The 18,688-nt window shown below is 42.2% G+C and overlaps 1 protein-coding gene across 6 annotated transcripts in view; it reads left to right on the top strand.

The window, feature by feature from the left end:
• The first annotated feature begins 558 nt into the window (after positions 1-558).
• Positions 559-18,688, top strand: part of BCLAF1 (BCL2 associated transcription factor 1) — a 36,882-nt gene continuing 18,752 nt past the window's right edge. For all 6 annotated transcript variants that reach the window (XR_006388548.1, XM_044288718.1, XM_044288716.1 and 3 more), the window contains exons 1-5: positions 559-672; positions 2,305-2,416; positions 5,342-6,247; positions 7,470-8,108; positions 8,187-8,356. Coding sequence is in view for 5 of the 6 variants with exons in the window: in XM_044288718.1 (XP_044144653.1) it covers positions 2,325-2,416; positions 5,342-6,247; positions 7,470-8,108; positions 8,187-8,356 (1,807 nt within the window). In the remaining variant the exon portion in view is untranslated. The remainder of the gene's footprint in view (positions 673-2,304; positions 2,417-5,341; positions 6,248-7,469; positions 8,109-8,186; positions 8,357-18,688) is intronic.

The raw sequence follows: 18,688 nt of genomic DNA, 5'->3' as shown, positions 1-18,688 counted from the left end.
CCAGCCGCTCCCCTTATCTCGTAGCCCAGCGCCGCCCCACTGCTAATTATGCACTCCTCTCATCGCCGATGGTGCGCCGTAATCTCGTGCATGCGCCCTAAATCCACTGGTCAACGCCCGCGGGCGAAGTGCGCAGACAGCTGGCGCATGCGCGCTTTGTTCGCTGAGGCTGCTGCTAGGACATCGTGCGGGCACTGACCAGTGGATTTAGGGCACATGCGCAAGATTATGGCACACCATCGGCGATGAGGAGAGTGCATAATTAGCAGTGGGGCGGCGCTGGACTATGAGATAAGGGGCGCGGCTGGGCACAAACGGACGGAGGGACAGCCAATTGGGCACGTTAGTAAGGTAATTAGCATATTAATAAAAAATATTTCTGTCTCACATTATGCCCAAAAACCTGAGAGCAAATACATAAAAATTAGTTCCAAATGCCATGAAATGGATGGAGAAGGCATACTGACAGGCGCCATGTTTGTGGGCACAGCAGCAGTTGTCGCATTTTACGGTCTGTACGGCTCGTGCGCGGTGACGTCACCATACTCCGTCTTCTACTTCCGGTGCTGACACTTCCTGTTGTCGCCACCTTCCGGACCCTCGCGTCACACAGAGGAGGAATGGTGAATAACTGCGAGCGTATGTCGGTGTGAGCTGCGGCTGTCCGGTCAGGTGCGTTACGCTGTGTGCACCGTGCTATAAGGCCGGCTGTAATGTACGCAGGGCCAGCAGGAGCCCTCACCCCGCTTCATGCTGCCCGAGCTGTAACAGGCGGCCACGACTTCTCCGCTCCTTGTTATGTGAAATGCGCAATGTGTGTAGTCCTGGAATCCGGGGGTGTTGGGGCTAGCCTGCCTGGTGTACAGGCCTGCATACAGCAGCTGTGCTATATATACACACATAAGTCCTGTGCTCTCTATATATCAGGGACCCAATGTAGGGCTCATCCATAGGGACCTATATTCTGCCCCATCACCATGATGCCTTATCTCACGCTCCACTGCCCTGCCAATGTGCCAGTCACATTAGTGATAACTGTAGCTTCATTCCCCTTAAAAGGAACCTATCACCCCTTTAACCCCCTCCCCCAACCGACAGCCAATTCTACTCCTTACATAGTTGATGAACCCCAAATTGTCCTTGCTGCATAAATCATTGCCAAACTGGTCCCACCTTATAGGTAAATGACCTGAGATGAGTCCTGCGTAACCGCGCCGCTAAGTTCTTCATTGACGTCCCCCTGCCCTCTGAAATCTTACGCCTGTGCATGTAATGCTGCAGGGTAATCCTCTACTCTCTCTGACCCCGTCATCGGCTTCCTTAGCGGCTTATAGATTAACCTGTTATTTCCTATGCGCGGGAGCAGCTTTACTCACTAGAGACGCAGGCGGGTGTCAATCATGAACACGGGCGCGCCTGTGCAGGAAGATGGTAAACACGCTGGACTCATCTCTGGTAGCATAAGGACGGGAAGATTTCAGCAATGAATTCCACATTCAGGGCTCATGCACATGACCCTTGTTGCAGATACCGGCCGTGGGCATTCTGCATTTTACAGAACAGCTGGCCCTTAGAACAGTCCTATCCTTGTCCGTAATGCGGATTATAATAGGACATGTTCAGTTTTTTGTGGAACGGACATACAGACACGGAATGCACATCATTTCTGTTTTTTTGAGGCCCCATTGCAGTGAATGGTTCCACATACGAGCTGCAAGAAATGGGGAAAATTTCATGGTAGTTTACAATTTACATGTTTTTTTCCCCCCTCTTGTGGTTTTAAAAAGCACGATGTGGAAGAAAATGGTTACATTTTTGGCAAATCCATGTCCAAAGTTCCCATTGAAGTGGATAGGATCAAGGACTGCAGAATTTTGCAGTGGATTCATAGGAAATGAAGCATTAGGCTAGGTCTACATGACGACATTTGTCATAATGGTAGTCTATGGTGTCGCACAGTGACATGCTGCGACACGACAGTCGCAAAAATCACATTCAAGATGGAATTTTGGTGCGGCATATGTTGCAGTGTAGTTGTGCCCTATGTGTCGAGCAGACCTCGTCTTACACAGTACCCATCCAAGTCAATAGGTTGTCTGTGTCATACTGACCTATAGAGCCAGCCACCCTCTACGTAACCACACTACACTTTAGTTGAGAGATGGGGACCCCTACTCTGTTACCTCAGAATAGGCAAAAAGGAAATGTGGTTTTCAGAGTCGACAACACAGTTTACAGTGTGATTGCTGGGTGGACAGTATTGGTATCTGTTACTAATCAATTTGTGTATTTTTGCCTTTTCAGTTAACTTTAAGTTTTAGAAAATGGGGCGGTCAAACTCTAGGTCCCATTCTTCAAGATCACGATCGCCATCGTCCTCGCGATCAAGGTCCCACTCAAGAAAGAAAAGATATAGGTAAAGAGTCTGCTTATATTCTGAAAGGTTCTCTCAGGAAGCAATACATGACCAATCTGCAGTGGGTCATCACTGTACCCGACCCTGGTTACTGCACGATTCACATTTCTTGATAGACTGTACATTTTCATTACACTTGTTTTGCGTTGTGTTTGTAAAGGTCCTTTTATACAGACCGACAGATCTGTCCAAATGCATGTAAAGACTCGTTGATCGGGTGACCATGTTGTTCTGCCGGCACCAAAAATAAATGTTCCTGTGCAGTAGATTGTGTTGTATAAAAAATGATCTGCTGTGCAGGAACAGTCATTTCCCTGTGATCGATAAGCGATCGCTTATCAAATGCTTGTACCCATAGAGTGGAAGAGATTGCTGCATGTGAATGCAGCCCTCATCTCTGCTGACAATCAGGCAATTATTGGGAACATCTGCTTCATTCCTGATAATCTGCCAGGTCATTGGTCCATGTAAAAGGACATTAAAGGGGTTGTCACACTTCAGTAACTGGCATTTATCATGTAGAGAAAGTTAATACAAGCCACTTACTAATGTATTGTGATTGTCCATATTGCTTCCATGGTTATGACCTCCCTGCAATCCAGCAGTGTGTCCGTACTTGCACAGAGTTGGCACTCAGAGCCCTCTCTATGAGCACCCACACCCTGGAAAAAGTATATGGTGTACCAATATGCCTTAGATTAGACCCTTCCTGCTATTTATCAGCGCAGGGTGCACTATGAATGGCATAGGCCGCACACAATAAAGGTTATTATAGCTAAATGATAAAGTACATAGAATATATACTATATTGGACTGTTGAGTTCAGGTTAATTTGCAGTGTTGGCTCTTTGCCATAAATAAGGTTTTGGGTTGCAGTTTGGGCACTCGGTCTGTAAAAGGTTCACCATCACTGCTATAGGAAAAAGCACTAGCCTCTCTGGTGGCCAGGACCACAGGGGTACACATAGGCTGGCTCTTTTTCCTGCAAGCACAGCCACCACTGATGTATTGCAGGGTGGTCATAACCATGGAAACGAGCAGTGTAGAATGTGATGGAAAAATGAATCTAGAAGGCAATATGGACAATCCCAGAGAAGCGCCTTTCTTTTTTAATGTACAGTACTTTTCCGAATACATAAGGAACACAGTCTTGGGTTGCATTTGGGTAGCCTTAATAAAGCAGTCTACAGTAGTCTGGTCTGGAAAAATATAGATGGTCATGCAGGCAAATAAGTGGCAACAGGCCTTTTGTATAGTCTATAATATAGAAATGAGTCAAATTACAGACTGAACCTTGCTGTGATATGTAGAAAGATTAGGTCTAAGTGTTTTTCTTTTTTAAAGGGAGTCTGTCACCTCCATATGGCCATATACAGTGCTTGCATTGCTCTATAGCACACCTATACATGAATGTAATGGTTCCTTTGTCTTTAGACTTGCAGAAGCAGGAAAAACGAACTTTGATTCATATGCAAATGAGCACTCGCAAGTGCCCAGGGTCAGCGTTCACTGTGTTGGAGCCCAGTCTGCATTTTTTCATTGTTTCCCTGCCCCAGCCTCTGCCTATGCCCGCCCTCCTATTCCCTTGCGTCATCCTTCGGTCCGGCCAAGATCCTGCGCACTGCTTCGCCAGGCCGGGGCATGTCCACAGCAATGCCCATTCTTGACACGGCATCGCTCCAACTACTGCGCGAACGGCGCGGAACCAGCGGAAATGTGGCGTTTGCCGGCGCATGCGCAGTAGTTAAAGAGATGCCGTGACCATAATGGGCATCGCAGTGCGCATGCTTCAGCCCGGCGAGGCAGTGCACAGGCGCGGGATCTCGGCCGGACCGAAGGATGACGCAAGGGAATCCTGGGGCGGGGAAACAATGAAAAAATGCAGACTGGGCTCCTTAGTGAACGACGCCCCTGGGCACTTGCGAGTGCTCATTTGCATATAAATCAAAGTTCGATTTTTCTAGTCTAAAGAAAAAGACAAAGGTACCATTACAATCCTGTATAGGTGTGCTATGGGACAATGTAAGCACTGTATATGGCCACATGGAGGTGACAGACTCCCTTTAATGATAACTTCATCCCATGATGATCAGCACTGGACGGTGCAGAGATTTTTCTCACCTTCAGGCCGAATGCACACGGCCGTGTTTCAAGGCCGTGAGCGGTCCGTGGAACCACGGGCTGGATTCCTGCTGAGAGCAGGAGCGCACGGCGTCATTGGTTGCTATGACGCCGTGCGCTTCCTGCTGCCGCCGCAATACAGTAATGCACTGGTATGATCTATACCAGTCTATTACTGTATTGCGGCGGCAGCAGGAAGCGCACGGCGTCATAGCAACCAATGACTCTGTGCGCTCCTGCTCTCAGCAGGAATCCAACCCGTGGTTCCATGGACCGCTCACGGCCTTGAAACACGGCCGTGTGCATTCGGCCTCAGTTGCACTTTTATGCAAGTGAGTGTTAAAAAAATATATTTTGGACTAGCTTGCTCCCCATCCACTACTTTTACATGAACTGCAATATCTACACGTCTGAGGTACTGATTTGTACATAAAATAGGAATTACTGCCATCTTATGGATACAAGTTCTGCAAGGCAGAAGTCACTAACCCAGGCCTCATCCTGTGATGGAAATTTGCAATGTAGCTAATAATTTACTGCTAAAGTGTAACATATTTTCAGACTAGAAAAGGTACTGTTTTATTATATGTAGTCATCGTGGTTTATTGTCAGGATAAAAAGGATTATTTCACTTTCATTTATAATTCTTTTATGAAATCAATCTAGTTGACGAATAACCTAACAAATGATTTCAATTATTTTACAGCTGACCAAAGTCTTCAGAAGTGTAGATGTAGCTTGGATTTGTTTCTTGTGTGTTAACACTAATTCAATTCAGTAACTTGTTTCAAATATATTTTTAAGTTCCAGATCTAGATCACGAACATACTCTCGATCTCGCAGCAGAGAACGTGTGTACAATAGAGATTTCCGCAGAGATTATAGAAATAATAGGGGAATGAGGCGCCCCTATGGCTTCAGGGGAAGATCAAGAGGTTACTACCAAGGTGGAGGTGGCAGGTACCATCGTGGTGGCTATCGGCCAATGTGGAACCGTAGGTACTCTCGAAGTCCTCGCCGTGGGCGGTCTCGCTCAAGGAGTCCTAAGAGGCGCTCTGCATCATCTCAAAGATCCAGAAGCCGATCACAGAGATCCTACAAGTCTTCTCAGTCACAGAGGTCATCATCATCCCGTTCTTCATCACGCTACAGTAAATCTCCGGAGAGAAAATCGAGAGCTTCCCGTGAGAAACCTAAGCAAAAGAAGGAAGAGGCTGCTAAATCGAAAAGTCCCTCAAATGAGAAATCAGATGATGAGCACAAAGATGCTTTTGACCCATCTGAGCCTTTAGATGAGCTTGGAAAAGAACTGGATCTGCATGGTGAGAGTTGGGCAGGGCTTTCTGCCTATGACAATAGTCCAAGATCCCCTTGTAGTCCTTCACCAGTTGCTTCTCCACCCAGTGAAAGTTCTTCCCAGTCTGATGGCCCTATTCTTAGTGTGGTCCATTCTGGCAAAGACACTATGTCTCAGAATTCACATTCCATGGCCCATAGCCCAGAAAGGTCTGGGTCTGCCTCTGGTGATGGTAATGGTTCAACTCGGTACAGTCCTTCACAAAACAGTCCAATTCATATCCCTCTTCAAAAGAGTCCAGCAAAGACTGTTGTGTCTCAGAATGCTTCTCATGACGAAGGGCACTCTCACTATTCTATGTTCACTGACCCTGCAGAGCAAGACATTACTAAAGGAGCAAAGTTTCTAAAAAAGTAAGGAGATATTCTCTCATTTATCTTTAATACCTATTTCAGTCATACAATGTAAAGTAGATATTTATTTTGTAATATAATATTCCTTGACCTATGTGCAGTTTATGAAGGTATTTTGTCAGCAGTTTTGACCATGCTAAACTGCTGGTACTAGGTAGAGGAGGCGGGATAGCAGTGCAAATTTTTTATCAGGAGAAGTGTAAATATGAAGGTTTAGGCTAGGGCTATATGGCGACAAAAACGCACAGCTACACTGTGACGTGTCGCAGCAATGTCGCGTGACATTTTTCATAATGGTAGGCAATGGTGTTGCACTATGACATACTGCGATGCGATTGTCGTATGAAAATCTAACTTTTCCATTGACTATCGTTACAAAAAATGTTGCACAACACATTTCGCCTTAGGCTACGTCTTCACAACGACATTTGTCGCGCGACAGGGCACAACTACACTGCAACATTTTGTTGCACGAATGTCACGCGACAATTTTTATAATGGCAGTTATGATGTCGCACTGCAACATACTGCGACGCTACAGTCGCAGAAAAATATATCTCGAATGGATATACTGCGACTGTTACGTCGCAGCATGTTGCAGTGCGACACCATAGACTGCCATTATAAAAATTGTCGCGCGACATATGTCGTTGTGTAGACGTAGCCTAATTCTGTCAGGTGCTGCCACTGCAAGTGCACTGGAGGCAGAGATTTACTGTGAAGTGCACTTTTCTCCTTGCATTGAGCTGCTTCACAGCCCCTCCCCTCTGCTCTGAGTGACAGCTGTAGTAGTATTTTCATGTCGGGGCGAAGCCTTGTAATGTTGCACAGGGCTTGCGCTGCATCAATAATGCTGAGAGGGGTTGTATAGGAGGTGGAACTACTGCAGAGGATACAGTGTGGCAGGTGATCCTGTGAAACCTTACAGAACAAAACCTACTGGGTTTGGTTAGTAAACTTAACAGGAAGTCCTGCATGTAAACATCCTGCCAGGATGCAGTGATTCTGAGAAAAGGGGAAGGAAAGAGCTGGCATATAAATTAGGAATAAAGGGCAAAAATATTCAGTGCTTGGGGTATTCTGGACAGATAGAAATTTAATGATGAAACTGGAGAACATCTTTAAGTTTTAAGGACAGCATGTTGTATTTTACTATTCCCCACCAGTATATGTGTAATGTGCAATTTGTATTTTGTGATACATGCTTATTTTACTTTTCCAGATATACAGATGAAGAACACAGGTTATTTCCAATAGAAAAAGCTAATAATAAAGAGAAGGAAAGCCATAAAGACAAGACATTGGAGAAGACTAAAAAAGAAGCAGGCCGAAATTGGGATGATCGTGATATGTTAGATTATCTTTTGGAAAAAGAGTCAGTTAAATCGCAGTTTTTGTCCGTTTCAGAAAGTGAAGACCTAGAGGAAGCTGAGGATTATAGGCAGTTTAGAAAGTCTGTTTTAGCGGAGCAAGGCAAAAGTTTTTCTTCTACATCCCAGTGGAATGCAGAAGAAGGGACAAAGTTCAAATCCAAATCTGTGACCAAGGGCAGTAAGGAAAGTGAAAAGGTCAAGGAGGGTAAGGGGCATAAAATGACCACCAAAGAGAGACATAAAGATGATGATAAAGGGGGCGAAAGGTCAATTGGTAAAAAGGAACCCAAGTCATCTGACCCAGTTCGTGTGCTTGATAAGATAAAAAACCCAGTCAGCTGCAATTTTCCTTTACACCCAAGTAATGAAGTGAGAGAAAAAGTAGTTTTTAGGGAAGAAAGCCCACTTAGGATCAGAATAATGGCAACAGAGTCTCAACATCTTGAGGTCAAACTTCGGATGCCCGCAGTTCCCCTTGATGATATCAGGTAAGGGGAAGTTAGTAGAGATAAGTAATATTCGACTAATGAAATATGATCTAAATTTTATTTTCTTGCATAATAAAGGCCATCCTCTTTGGCTAATGACCGTCGACTAGCCAGTACTCTTGTGCATTCAATCAAGAAACCGAAGGACTTCCGATCCATCTTTGACCACATGAAGGTTTCCTTCTCCAACAAAACCTCCCCTGAATCCTTTATCTACCATGTGGTGTCTTTAGTACAGTTTGTCAAAGGTAAGCAATGACGGCGATACATGAAGAGCTGCGTCTTGGGTGTAATATAATTTAGGTTTGCTAACAGTTTAAAGTCAGTCATACAACACCTCATTGATTCTATATATGCTTGGGTACACTGCCTATGCATCCACAATATATAAATTGTACAGTGATTACGATTTTATGTTCTTGAACTCCTCTTTGTGTTTGAGCTGTTTCTTCACACACAAATCCTTCCATAGTATACAAGCGCAGAGCTATACACTGTATAGTGACTGTGCTTGGTATTGCAGCTCTGTGTCATTCACTTGAATGTAACTGAGCTGCAGAAGACCATGTGGTGGATGGATGTGACATCAAAGTGGTCACAGCACTCAGAACAGTGCCTCTGCCCCTTCCAGATGGTGATTGGCAGGGGTGCCAGTAGTCGGACCCCTTCCTGAGGATGATTATTTTTAAGTCCTGGAAAGCTCTAAAGGAAATATGTCACCAGATAGTAATGCACATCCTTTTCTTCTAATCTTTTTATTTTCTGATTGTAGATGTTTTTATTCTATTTCCTGAACATGATTATGGGGGTGGCTATCTTGCCTGAGCTGCTGTTAACAGCATTTAAACAGCATTCAGAAAATAGCTTTACAGCAGGTCCATAGACACAAAGATCAGGAGGGGACTTCTATGGGAGAGTCTTCTAGGCACGCTCTGTGACCTGTGCAGTGGTCATTGAACAAGGAAAGAATAGATGAGCTCTGATCACCTGTTGTGAATGGTTGATCTTGTGTTATCTGTCATTTTAATCCTGAATGTACTCATATCATCTGTGTATAGATAAGCAGTAACTGCAGTAAAGTGATCTGTACAGACCAAGAAATGTCGCATACTAGGCTTAGTGGCCTTTGCAAAAACTGCAGGATTTTATGTTTTTTGTTTAAAGGGAGTCTGTCACCAAAATTCGACGTTACACACTGCTTACATGTGGCTCTAGCACAACTACCCATGATTCCAATGGTACCTTTGTTCTTTTGTTGTGTTTTCAGCAGATGAAAAAACACTGTTTATATGCAAATGTAGCTCGCAAGTGCACAGGGGCGGGGTTCGTGGTGTAGGTGCCCAGGCCACTATGCCTTTTTTTCACATTACTCCTTCCCCAGCCTCTTGCTTGTCACACCCTGTAAGTCCATTGAGTCATCTCCAGTACCGGCCGAGATCCCGCACAGTTCACCGCCAGCCCGGACATGAGCACTGTGATGCCCAATGTGGGCAGCAGCATCGATACATCTAGTGCGCCGGTGCGAAATTAGTGGCCAGAGGCGCATACCCTGACCGGTGGTGAACTGCGCATGCGCGGGATCTCAGCCGGTACTGGGGATGACGCAACGGACTTAAAGGGTGGGACAAGCAAGAGGCTGGGGAGGAGTAATGTGAAGAAAAAAGGCGGCCTGGGCACCTACACCACGAACCCTGCCGCTGGGCACTTGCGAGCTACATTTGCATATAGATTAAACATAGTTTTTTCAGCTGCTGAAAGTCGCAACAAAAGAACAAAGGTACCATTGGAATCATGGGTAGCTGTGCTAGAGTCACATGTAAGCAGTGTGGAACATCCAATTTTGGTGACCCTTTAAATATAGATATTGACATGGAAAATTAAAAATAACCCAAAAAATCTTTAAAATATGTTAAACAGTAGGTCATTTTCTGATGACACATTCCCTTTAACAGTAGAAATTGTACAGGAATTGTTTATCTAATCATAGATTGCATTGTATGTATGCTTAGCTATCCATATATCTAGCATTAAACCATTATATATAAAATTAGTGCAAACCATTTCCAATGTACGTTACAAGATAAAAATCGATCTGTAGGCTCCTTCATTTGTTTGATTTCCTCTTGTACACGAGATCCATCGTTTATAATTCTAAGAGAATAGAACAGAAATTGGTTAGGGAACGGTTGATCTATCAGTTCTTTAGTTTTTAGTATTCTTTTTTTAATACTTTTGAGTTGTAAGGTAAGTTTCTGTGCTGCCATTGCACTATGAAGTGGTTGTTAATCTTATGGCAATTGTACTGTCAAATGGTTCAGTATTTGCATTATTACTGTGAATGGTATTGCATGTAGTTTACAACTGTGTTTAAAAGCTGCCTACTTTGTTTCAGCCTCCACCCTCTTTAGTAAGCTTTTCCCAGCTCAGTTTACAGTGGACCACCTTTGACTACACTTGCCTGATAATCACTGATGTGCACAGTTTACTTAAATCGTAGCTGTCATGTCAAATAAAACAATTACATGTCATAAGGACATATCAAAAGTTTTGATCTGGGAAGGTCCGGATGCTGAGACAGACCCCTTCTGGTCTGAAGTGCTCAGCCAAGCATTGTCTCACAGAGTTTCTATTGAGCCTGTGTTCAGCTAGCTGGAAATGCTTCTGCTTCCTCGTTTTATCCATGGGGGTTTCGGCACTCAGAGCCGCACAGATCAAAAAGATATGTCAAAAGCTTTTTGAAATTGCGCATGTTTTTTAAATCGTGGTGGGAATTAGATAAGGCAATATTGAACAAACCGTAGTTAGGTGGAAGCAAATATGGGGTGGGTTTCTGCAAACATCTAGCCTATAGGGGTTATACCATGAAAGGTGTTTATCACTTAAAGGACCTTTACACAGGCCGAGAATTCATCAAATAATCACTAATGAGCTTTCATAGCGATTATCTGGTGGGGTAAAGGTACCACTGATTACCCCATGAATGCGCAAAATGCTAGTTTGTCAGGTAATTGGATAGTTTGCACAGGCACCATAATCAATGTACGCCGGCAGCAGATTGTGCTGTCTTTACAGACTGCTTCTGGCATACAACGAGTCTGTATGGGTAAGAGCGATGGCATTAGCGGTTGGTCCTCTTCATACTGTGAAGGAGATCGCTGCATGTAAATGCATTGTTCTCCTTCACTGACGAGCAGGCGATTGCCAGGAAGTAAGGCTTCCTTCACGACAGTTGCCTGCTGAATTGTCCTGTCTAAAGGGACCTGTATACACAGGATAGGTGATAAAGATCAGGTCATGGGGTCCGACTTCTGGGACCCCCAGCTCTCACTAGAAGGTGGGGCCCCCTCTCTAAATGGAGTGGTGGTGTGCACCACTCAATCCACTTCTGTGGAACTGATGTAGACGGCACTCTCTGTCCCATCGAAATGAATGGAGTGGCAGACTGACATACGCACTACCAGTTCACACCGCTGACTCAAGGGCCACTATGCTCAGGGTCACATGGGCCCCAATGTTTTGACCTCTGCATTTTGATATTTATGACCTATCCTCTGGATAGATGATAAATACTTTTTGTGGGATAACCCCTTTTAATAACATGTATGCTATACCCAGTCCACAGAGGAAACAGAAAGGGGTTAACTAAAGAAGGTTGGTTGTTTCAAAATGGCAAATACTTGTTCAAATACTGTGAGGTTATTCACCTTTCTGATTTGGTTTTGTGATGTTTGTCCATGTACACCACTCTTGACCTTTGAGCTGGAACTGGCCAGTGTTGATTTCTTTTTCATTATGACTAGGTCCTGGAAAATATATTGAAAACCCATGTAACACATAAAATATACTGTTGCTGGGGCAAAAACATGCTAAAGTCCTCCTGTCACAAATGGCAAAAAATCTGACTTGATAGATCCTAAAATTCCTGGGTTTGCTGGAATTAAACTTGAGGCTCTACCTTGTAGTGTTTTGCTTGATTTTAAGACTTGTACTGGATGCTGGGCGGTAAGTGGACTTAGCTGTATATTGATTTCTTTAACAGGATGATGTCTCATTGTATAACTGATTACAGGTGACCACATTTTAGAAGATGCACCATAATGCCATGTCTGATACCAGTAATACTGAGATATGTTATGATGGTATCACATTTAGTTTGCATGCTTTCAAATATTTCATTCCAAATGGCTAGTCTGTTACATGCATTTTTATTCCTAGCTTACATGAAGTGTAGCCATTGTTGTGACACCTTGATTAAAAGGATATTCCCATCTCAGAGATTAGGGGCATATCACTAGGATGATAGATGGAGGTTCCACCTTTGGGACCCGCACCTATACTTAGAACAGAGCTCGCAAAATGCTGCAGGGCGCGGCCACCCTCCGTTCATTCCTATGGGAGTGCCGAAAATAGCCGAGGAGCACGCTTGTCAATTTTTGGAAATCCCATTGAAATGAATGGGAAGTGCACTGCGCATGCGTGACCACTGCTCCACTCACTTCTGTATGGCTTACGGAAATAGCCTAACCAGCTCGGTTATTTTCGGCGCTCCCATAGGAATGAATGGAGGGTGTCCGCTCATGCGCAGTGCTCCCTTCAGCATTTGTGAGCTCTATTCTAAGTATAACAATTTTGCCCCAATGTCAGAGATGGGAATACCCCTTTGTCATTTTCCCAGCATGCTCATAATATAAACTGCAATAATTCAGGGACCCTAGCAGCAAAAGAAGTACTGAATATTTGCATCAGCCTTCATATGGAAAGAATATTTTTAAAAAGTGTTTTTTTATTTTTACATGTTAGAGGTTACATGGAGTTGAAAAAGTTTCACTAAAGGCCCCGTTACATATCCTAATGGAGTAGAGGATTGTTGGGAAAGAAGCATTCCTTCCTGTCACTCTCCTCCACAGTATGGGGAGGAGTGATGGCTAATGCCCCATCGCTCGTACCTATACAGTATCATTATTTGTGGGCCGCAGAGTGCTGTTTAGATAGTATGATCTGCTGCCGGAAAACTGATTTAGGTGTCCGCCTCAATGATCCTATTACCTGATGAATTAGCATTTTGCTTGTTCGTTGGCTATTTGGCGGCATGTTTACACTGGCAGATTATCGCTAACAACGTTCGTACAAACCCTTGTCGGTGATAATCTGCCGCAACATCTGGCAGTGTAAGGGGGCCTTTAGTTTCAGGGTGTTTGCAGTATGCTCCTAGTTTGACTTTTCTTATGCGGAAATGTCCCTCCCAATAATACATGTAGGATGTGAGGTCTGTTTGTCCATGATGCTGCTGTCTTCACTAGCTACCACGTATCAATACAGAATAATTCCTGGACTGATTTCTCCTTCAGCCCATATAGGATCTTTTCACACTTGTGCTGACAGACTCCGGTTTATGTCCTCTGTCTTTACACCCTAAAGACCTGCATGCTTTCCTGCTTCACACTCTGATCTGTTGTGTACATCCTCCTCCCCCTACTTGCCACTGTTTCTAACACTGAGACAATGGGGGGTGGAGCAGAAAAAGCTAACATAACCAATAGTATTGTGCTTTTGGATCTGTCTGAGAGGCAGCAGGACAACCAGCTAGGTGGAGTTGCACAGACTCTACAACAACAGAGTTTTAGCAATTTAGGAAATTGCTTCGAAGGGTTTTCCCATCTCATTCTTTTTGGTTTGTTGCTAGGATATGCAACAAATTTCAGATGGGAGCGGGTGCTAAAGACAACTTGTATCGGTCTCCAGAAGGTGGTCCCCAAACAGAAGGGAGAGGAGACACACATACGTAGCCACCCTCCATTCACCGCTATGGGGATTTGAAAAATAGCCAAGCGTTGGCTTTGCTATTTCTGGCAGTCCCTTAGTGGTGAATGGAGAGGTGGCAGCACTTGTTCTACATACATGCACTGTTATTTGCATTCTTAAAATTGCCATGTGCACTTGCCCTGCTATTTTCAGAAGTCCCATAGCAGTGAATGAAGACGGTGCCACAAGTGTTGTGTACCCTCCTTCACTTCAGAGCCCCATTTTGGAGCTAGGCAGAGTCCCACAGGTAGCATTCCACTTATCTGACATTTGTGTCCTATCCTAGCGACATACCAAAAATGTTGGGGTTGGACAACCTCTTAAATTTTTCGTGTAGGAAGCAAATAAACAATTAACCAATAACTTGCTTTTGTGTGGAGGCTTCCTGACTGGAAGGGACGTCAGAAAATTGGGATTTTGAGCATGTGGGATTTTCACATGCCCATCCATTCCTTCTGCCTGGAGGGGAAGTGTTCATCTTCCCTCCTAACTGAACATGCACACGTTGTCAAGACTAATATGTTTATTGGGGGTTGATAGAGATCACTGTTTCCTCATTTAGCCTTCAACGATTCGCTATGTTGGTACATTTGTTAAGAATTCTGTATAAAGTAACAAACCAAATGATAAAATTCCATGGTAGTATGAAAAATCTGTTATTTTTAGGTCTGGATCCTATTGATAAAATTGTTTGGCAGTTTATGTTCTAATTTTAAAGTAGTAGTAGTTCTGGTTTTAATGATTTTTATTTGTATAGAGAATATGCAGTTATATAATTTTCTAATATATTTAACATTTTGCTCACAGACCTTTTATTATATTCGCTTAATAGCCTCTCTGTAATAAAAAAAAATAGAATGGTATGGCTCATTTTAGTCCTGTAAAAATGCATTCGTAGGAGATCTAAATAGGACTAAAGATGGTGCCAGTCATATGACCTTCAAATCTGTCATGTGTCTTGGGTATTTCATAGGGGTTTCTGTCACAATCTTAGGAATAGTAGCACAGCATGCAGCCTATTCTTGCCCTCAAAAGTATCAGCAATCAAAACATAGCCTGAAGACATTGTAAAGGTCCTAAGTGAACAATGTTGGAATGTATACTTTACATACTTTTTTGTGGCATGCCATACCTTTTGAGGGCTCAGAAATTAGTCTGTTTTTTTTTCTATAGCCCCCTTTACCCTGATGAAGCCACAGCTGTGTAGAAACATGTTGGGGAGGGGGTACTTGGTTTGTAATTTTTAAACAATGTTTTAATAGGTCTACTCTTCCCCAAGTTTGGGGTTCATTCGTTTTTGGTTCTAGATGCCCTAGAATGGCTATGAAGGTTCAGATATTGACATAGCGGGACTCTACATTCTTGATGATACCATTTACAACACTTGTTATTAGCACCTATCCTGTACAAACATTTTGTAGTCTGTGGGATCAGTCATGGTGTCTCCCATTGAAGTCATGTAAGCCAAAAAGGGGCAGGTTGAAGAGGTTATGACTGCAGGATCATAGCGGGACTCTACATTCTTGATGATACCATTTACAACACCCTGATTTTGGACCATTATCTACAGTAATACATTAGTACTGCAGATATGCAGTCCAGATCACTATATTTTGTTTTCCTACTACCCCCACTCCCCCTGCTGTCAGCACTCAGAGCTGCATTGAAATACATTGTCAGGCCTGCTCTGTATGTGCGTAAGTCCTTTCCATTATGTTAGAACAGGACAACAGTCAAGACTGTATTTCAGTGCAGCTTTGAGTTTGTCAGGGATATAAAGCAAAAGGCTTTATATAAAAGAAAGGATCAAAAGAAATATCTCAAATGATTATTAATCCTCGAGGTGGACATATATAACACCTCAAAAATAGTTCGATCGGTTATTTAATTATATTGTGCAATCAGTAAAACAAGGTACCAGCATCTATGCAAAAATATAAATGATTATACAATAATTTAAAATAAAAGATTAATCAATGTGAAATTCAGTAATCTGCAATGATGGTGATATGCAGTATCCAAAATTTGCCACTAAATACCAGTGTATACACAGTACCTCTCAGACACAAGATAAAATATAACGTCCCGACCACACTTTTGAGAGATAAAATCTCTAACATTAATAAAAGATGCGAATCCTTGCTCTGCACAAACTATGACAAATCTCGGATAATGGGGTAGCAATATAAATGATCAGGCCTGGTATTGACTATGAAATGAAATTATTCCAATCAGTTACCTCTGAAATCAATATTTAAGTCTTTTATTCAGTAATATGCATCGTTACTGAATAGCGACAATATTGATGTAGCACTTTTAACAACTATACATCCGCCAACACTGGGGAGTTTGAGTATCGGGCTGATTAATTTATATCAATACTACACAAAATAAAGTTATACATTACAGAGAATGCAGATGATGTGCAGAGACTAAGGGAAGTCAGCTCTAAGGTACGATCTGGTCATTAGGCTCTTTCTCCTGGGTTTCCTTTGTTTCTCTGTGGTTTTTTTTTTTTTTTTTCTCATCCTTTTTGTTTCCGTTCTCCTACCTCGTGTGTGTGTGTGTGTGTGTGTGGTTTATGATCACAAACTTATCAGTTACACACCTTCCTAGCTTGGAGTTTTCCAATCATTGTTGGCTAGGTGTGTTCATATGATAAGGACTGTGATGTCATTGTATTACCCAAAATGCACTTCTGCTTTTGGTATAATGTGACACTATTACCTAAGCTATTAGTATCATTCTAGTAAGGGTTAAATATCCAAGCATGACTTTATCTCACATTTTATACACATGACCTCTGGAACCTAAATCAAAGCTAGAGGGATTCATTATGACACTTCTACCAATTAAGACAGACGTTTGGCCACCATTTGAATGTTTCCCATACTCCTAAATTGATGTAGTTAATAAAATGATGAGCCTTGTTGTCTCAGAGATATCTGTGCCTCCTCTGCTATACCAACGGGTGATTGATGGTTAGTTAAAATACCACATCTTTACAGATACTCATTAACAAAGTCCATATTTAAACTGTTCTCATCATATAATAGGAATATATGCGTTCCTATTAGGAAATATATATGATGACAGATACATAAATGTCCTTAATACGTAACAATATAAAACTACACATGTCTTATTGATTAAAAAAATAATACAAAGAGAAGGTTGATTATACGTGTATATAGATATTACAGATTTTCTGCTTCATTATTAGATACCAAACTGTAGAAGTAATTAGCACCCTTTAGCAACTGCCCTTCCCATGACCCTCTCTCGGCCATCTTTAAAATACATAACATATAACAATATGGACTCTTATAGGTGTCTATATAATCAAATCCACTATAATAGGATATTTAGATAAATGTTTTATACACTTATGAAAAAGCACAACAAGTTCTGACAGCGGGGGAACCAGGGCGACCAATAGAAAAGTAAAAAAAAAAAAAGATGATCTAGACTCCTTACCTGCAGTACTACAGATGTATCCTTGTAGATAATAGTCCAGAATTGGGGTGGCAGATTCCCTTTTAAGACTTTGCAAAGTTACCTCATTTTTATTGTAGATGCTTTGGGGCATTTAAAAATTGTTGGACGTGTTTCTTAAGATGGCTCTGATAATGTATACACTAGAGTGCCTATATATTAATTAGAAATATTCTAGGCATGTTTTAATATGGATTCTTACACTTAGTAATTAACCATGACATTGTCAATTAGTAGGGATGAGCGAACACTAACTTTACAGGTTTGGAGTTCTGGCAGTGGAGCAATCCCCTTATGGAGTCCATTATAACAGAATTGTATGACAAAATGCGGAACGGAAGCCTTTAAGAGGCATTCCGTTTTTATCCGTCATAATAGAAGTCTATGGCCAAGCATAGCAGATCTGTCTGATTTCCGTAATGCATAACATGCTTGGCCATAGACTTTTATGACTGATAAAAACGGAATGCCTCTTAACTCCAAGACCAGGCCTATTTTCATTTTTACAATTTAGATTTTTTTTCCTCCTCATGTTCCAAAGGCCATGATTTTTATTTTTTTTTTCACATAGCTATATGAGTGGCAAAATAGAAAAAAACAAACCCAGAATTCCACCAAGATTTTTGGGGTTTTGACAAAAAATTACCTGACCTTCTTATTCTGCGGCTCAGTATAAATGCGGCGATACCAAACTTGAACAGTGTACTACTTTAAAAAAAAAAATTTAAACATTTAGAAAAATCTAAATCTTTTGCATCGCTATATTCTGACAGCCATAACTTTTTTTTTTTTTTATATTGTGGTCTACAGAGCTTTATAAGGGCTTGTTTTTTGAGTAATAACTGTAGTTTTCTTCATTTATGCCATTTTTGTAGCATATGTAATGTTTTGATCACCGTTCAATTTCTTTTGGGGTGACAAAATGACAAATCGCATATTTATTTTTTCTGTTACTGCATTCACAGCACAAGAATTTTTTACATATTTAAATTTTTCAGACGCGGCGATACCAATGTTTGTTTTTTATTTTTTGTTTATGTATTTTATTAGTAAAATTGGGGAAGGGGGGCGATTCTAACTTTTAATATATATATATATATATATTTTTTTTACAACAATTAGCCCCCATAGGGGCCTCGTACATGGGATCTTTTGGCCCCCTCTCCCATTCACTATAATAGAGATCTATTATGGTGAATAGGATTTTTACACTCTCCATTCAGCGCTATGCCTCGTGCATAGCTCAGTATGGAGAAAGCCATGGCAGGCCTGGATCGCTTCAG

Source organism: Bufo gargarizans, chromosome 4 (genome assembly GCF_014858855.1).
Source record: "Bufo gargarizans isolate SCDJY-AF-19 chromosome 4, ASM1485885v1, whole genome shotgun sequence".
Taxonomy (NCBI): Eukaryota; Metazoa; Chordata; class Amphibia; order Anura; family Bufonidae; genus Bufo; species Bufo gargarizans.
This window is presented reverse-complemented; position numbering and strand designations above follow the sequence as displayed.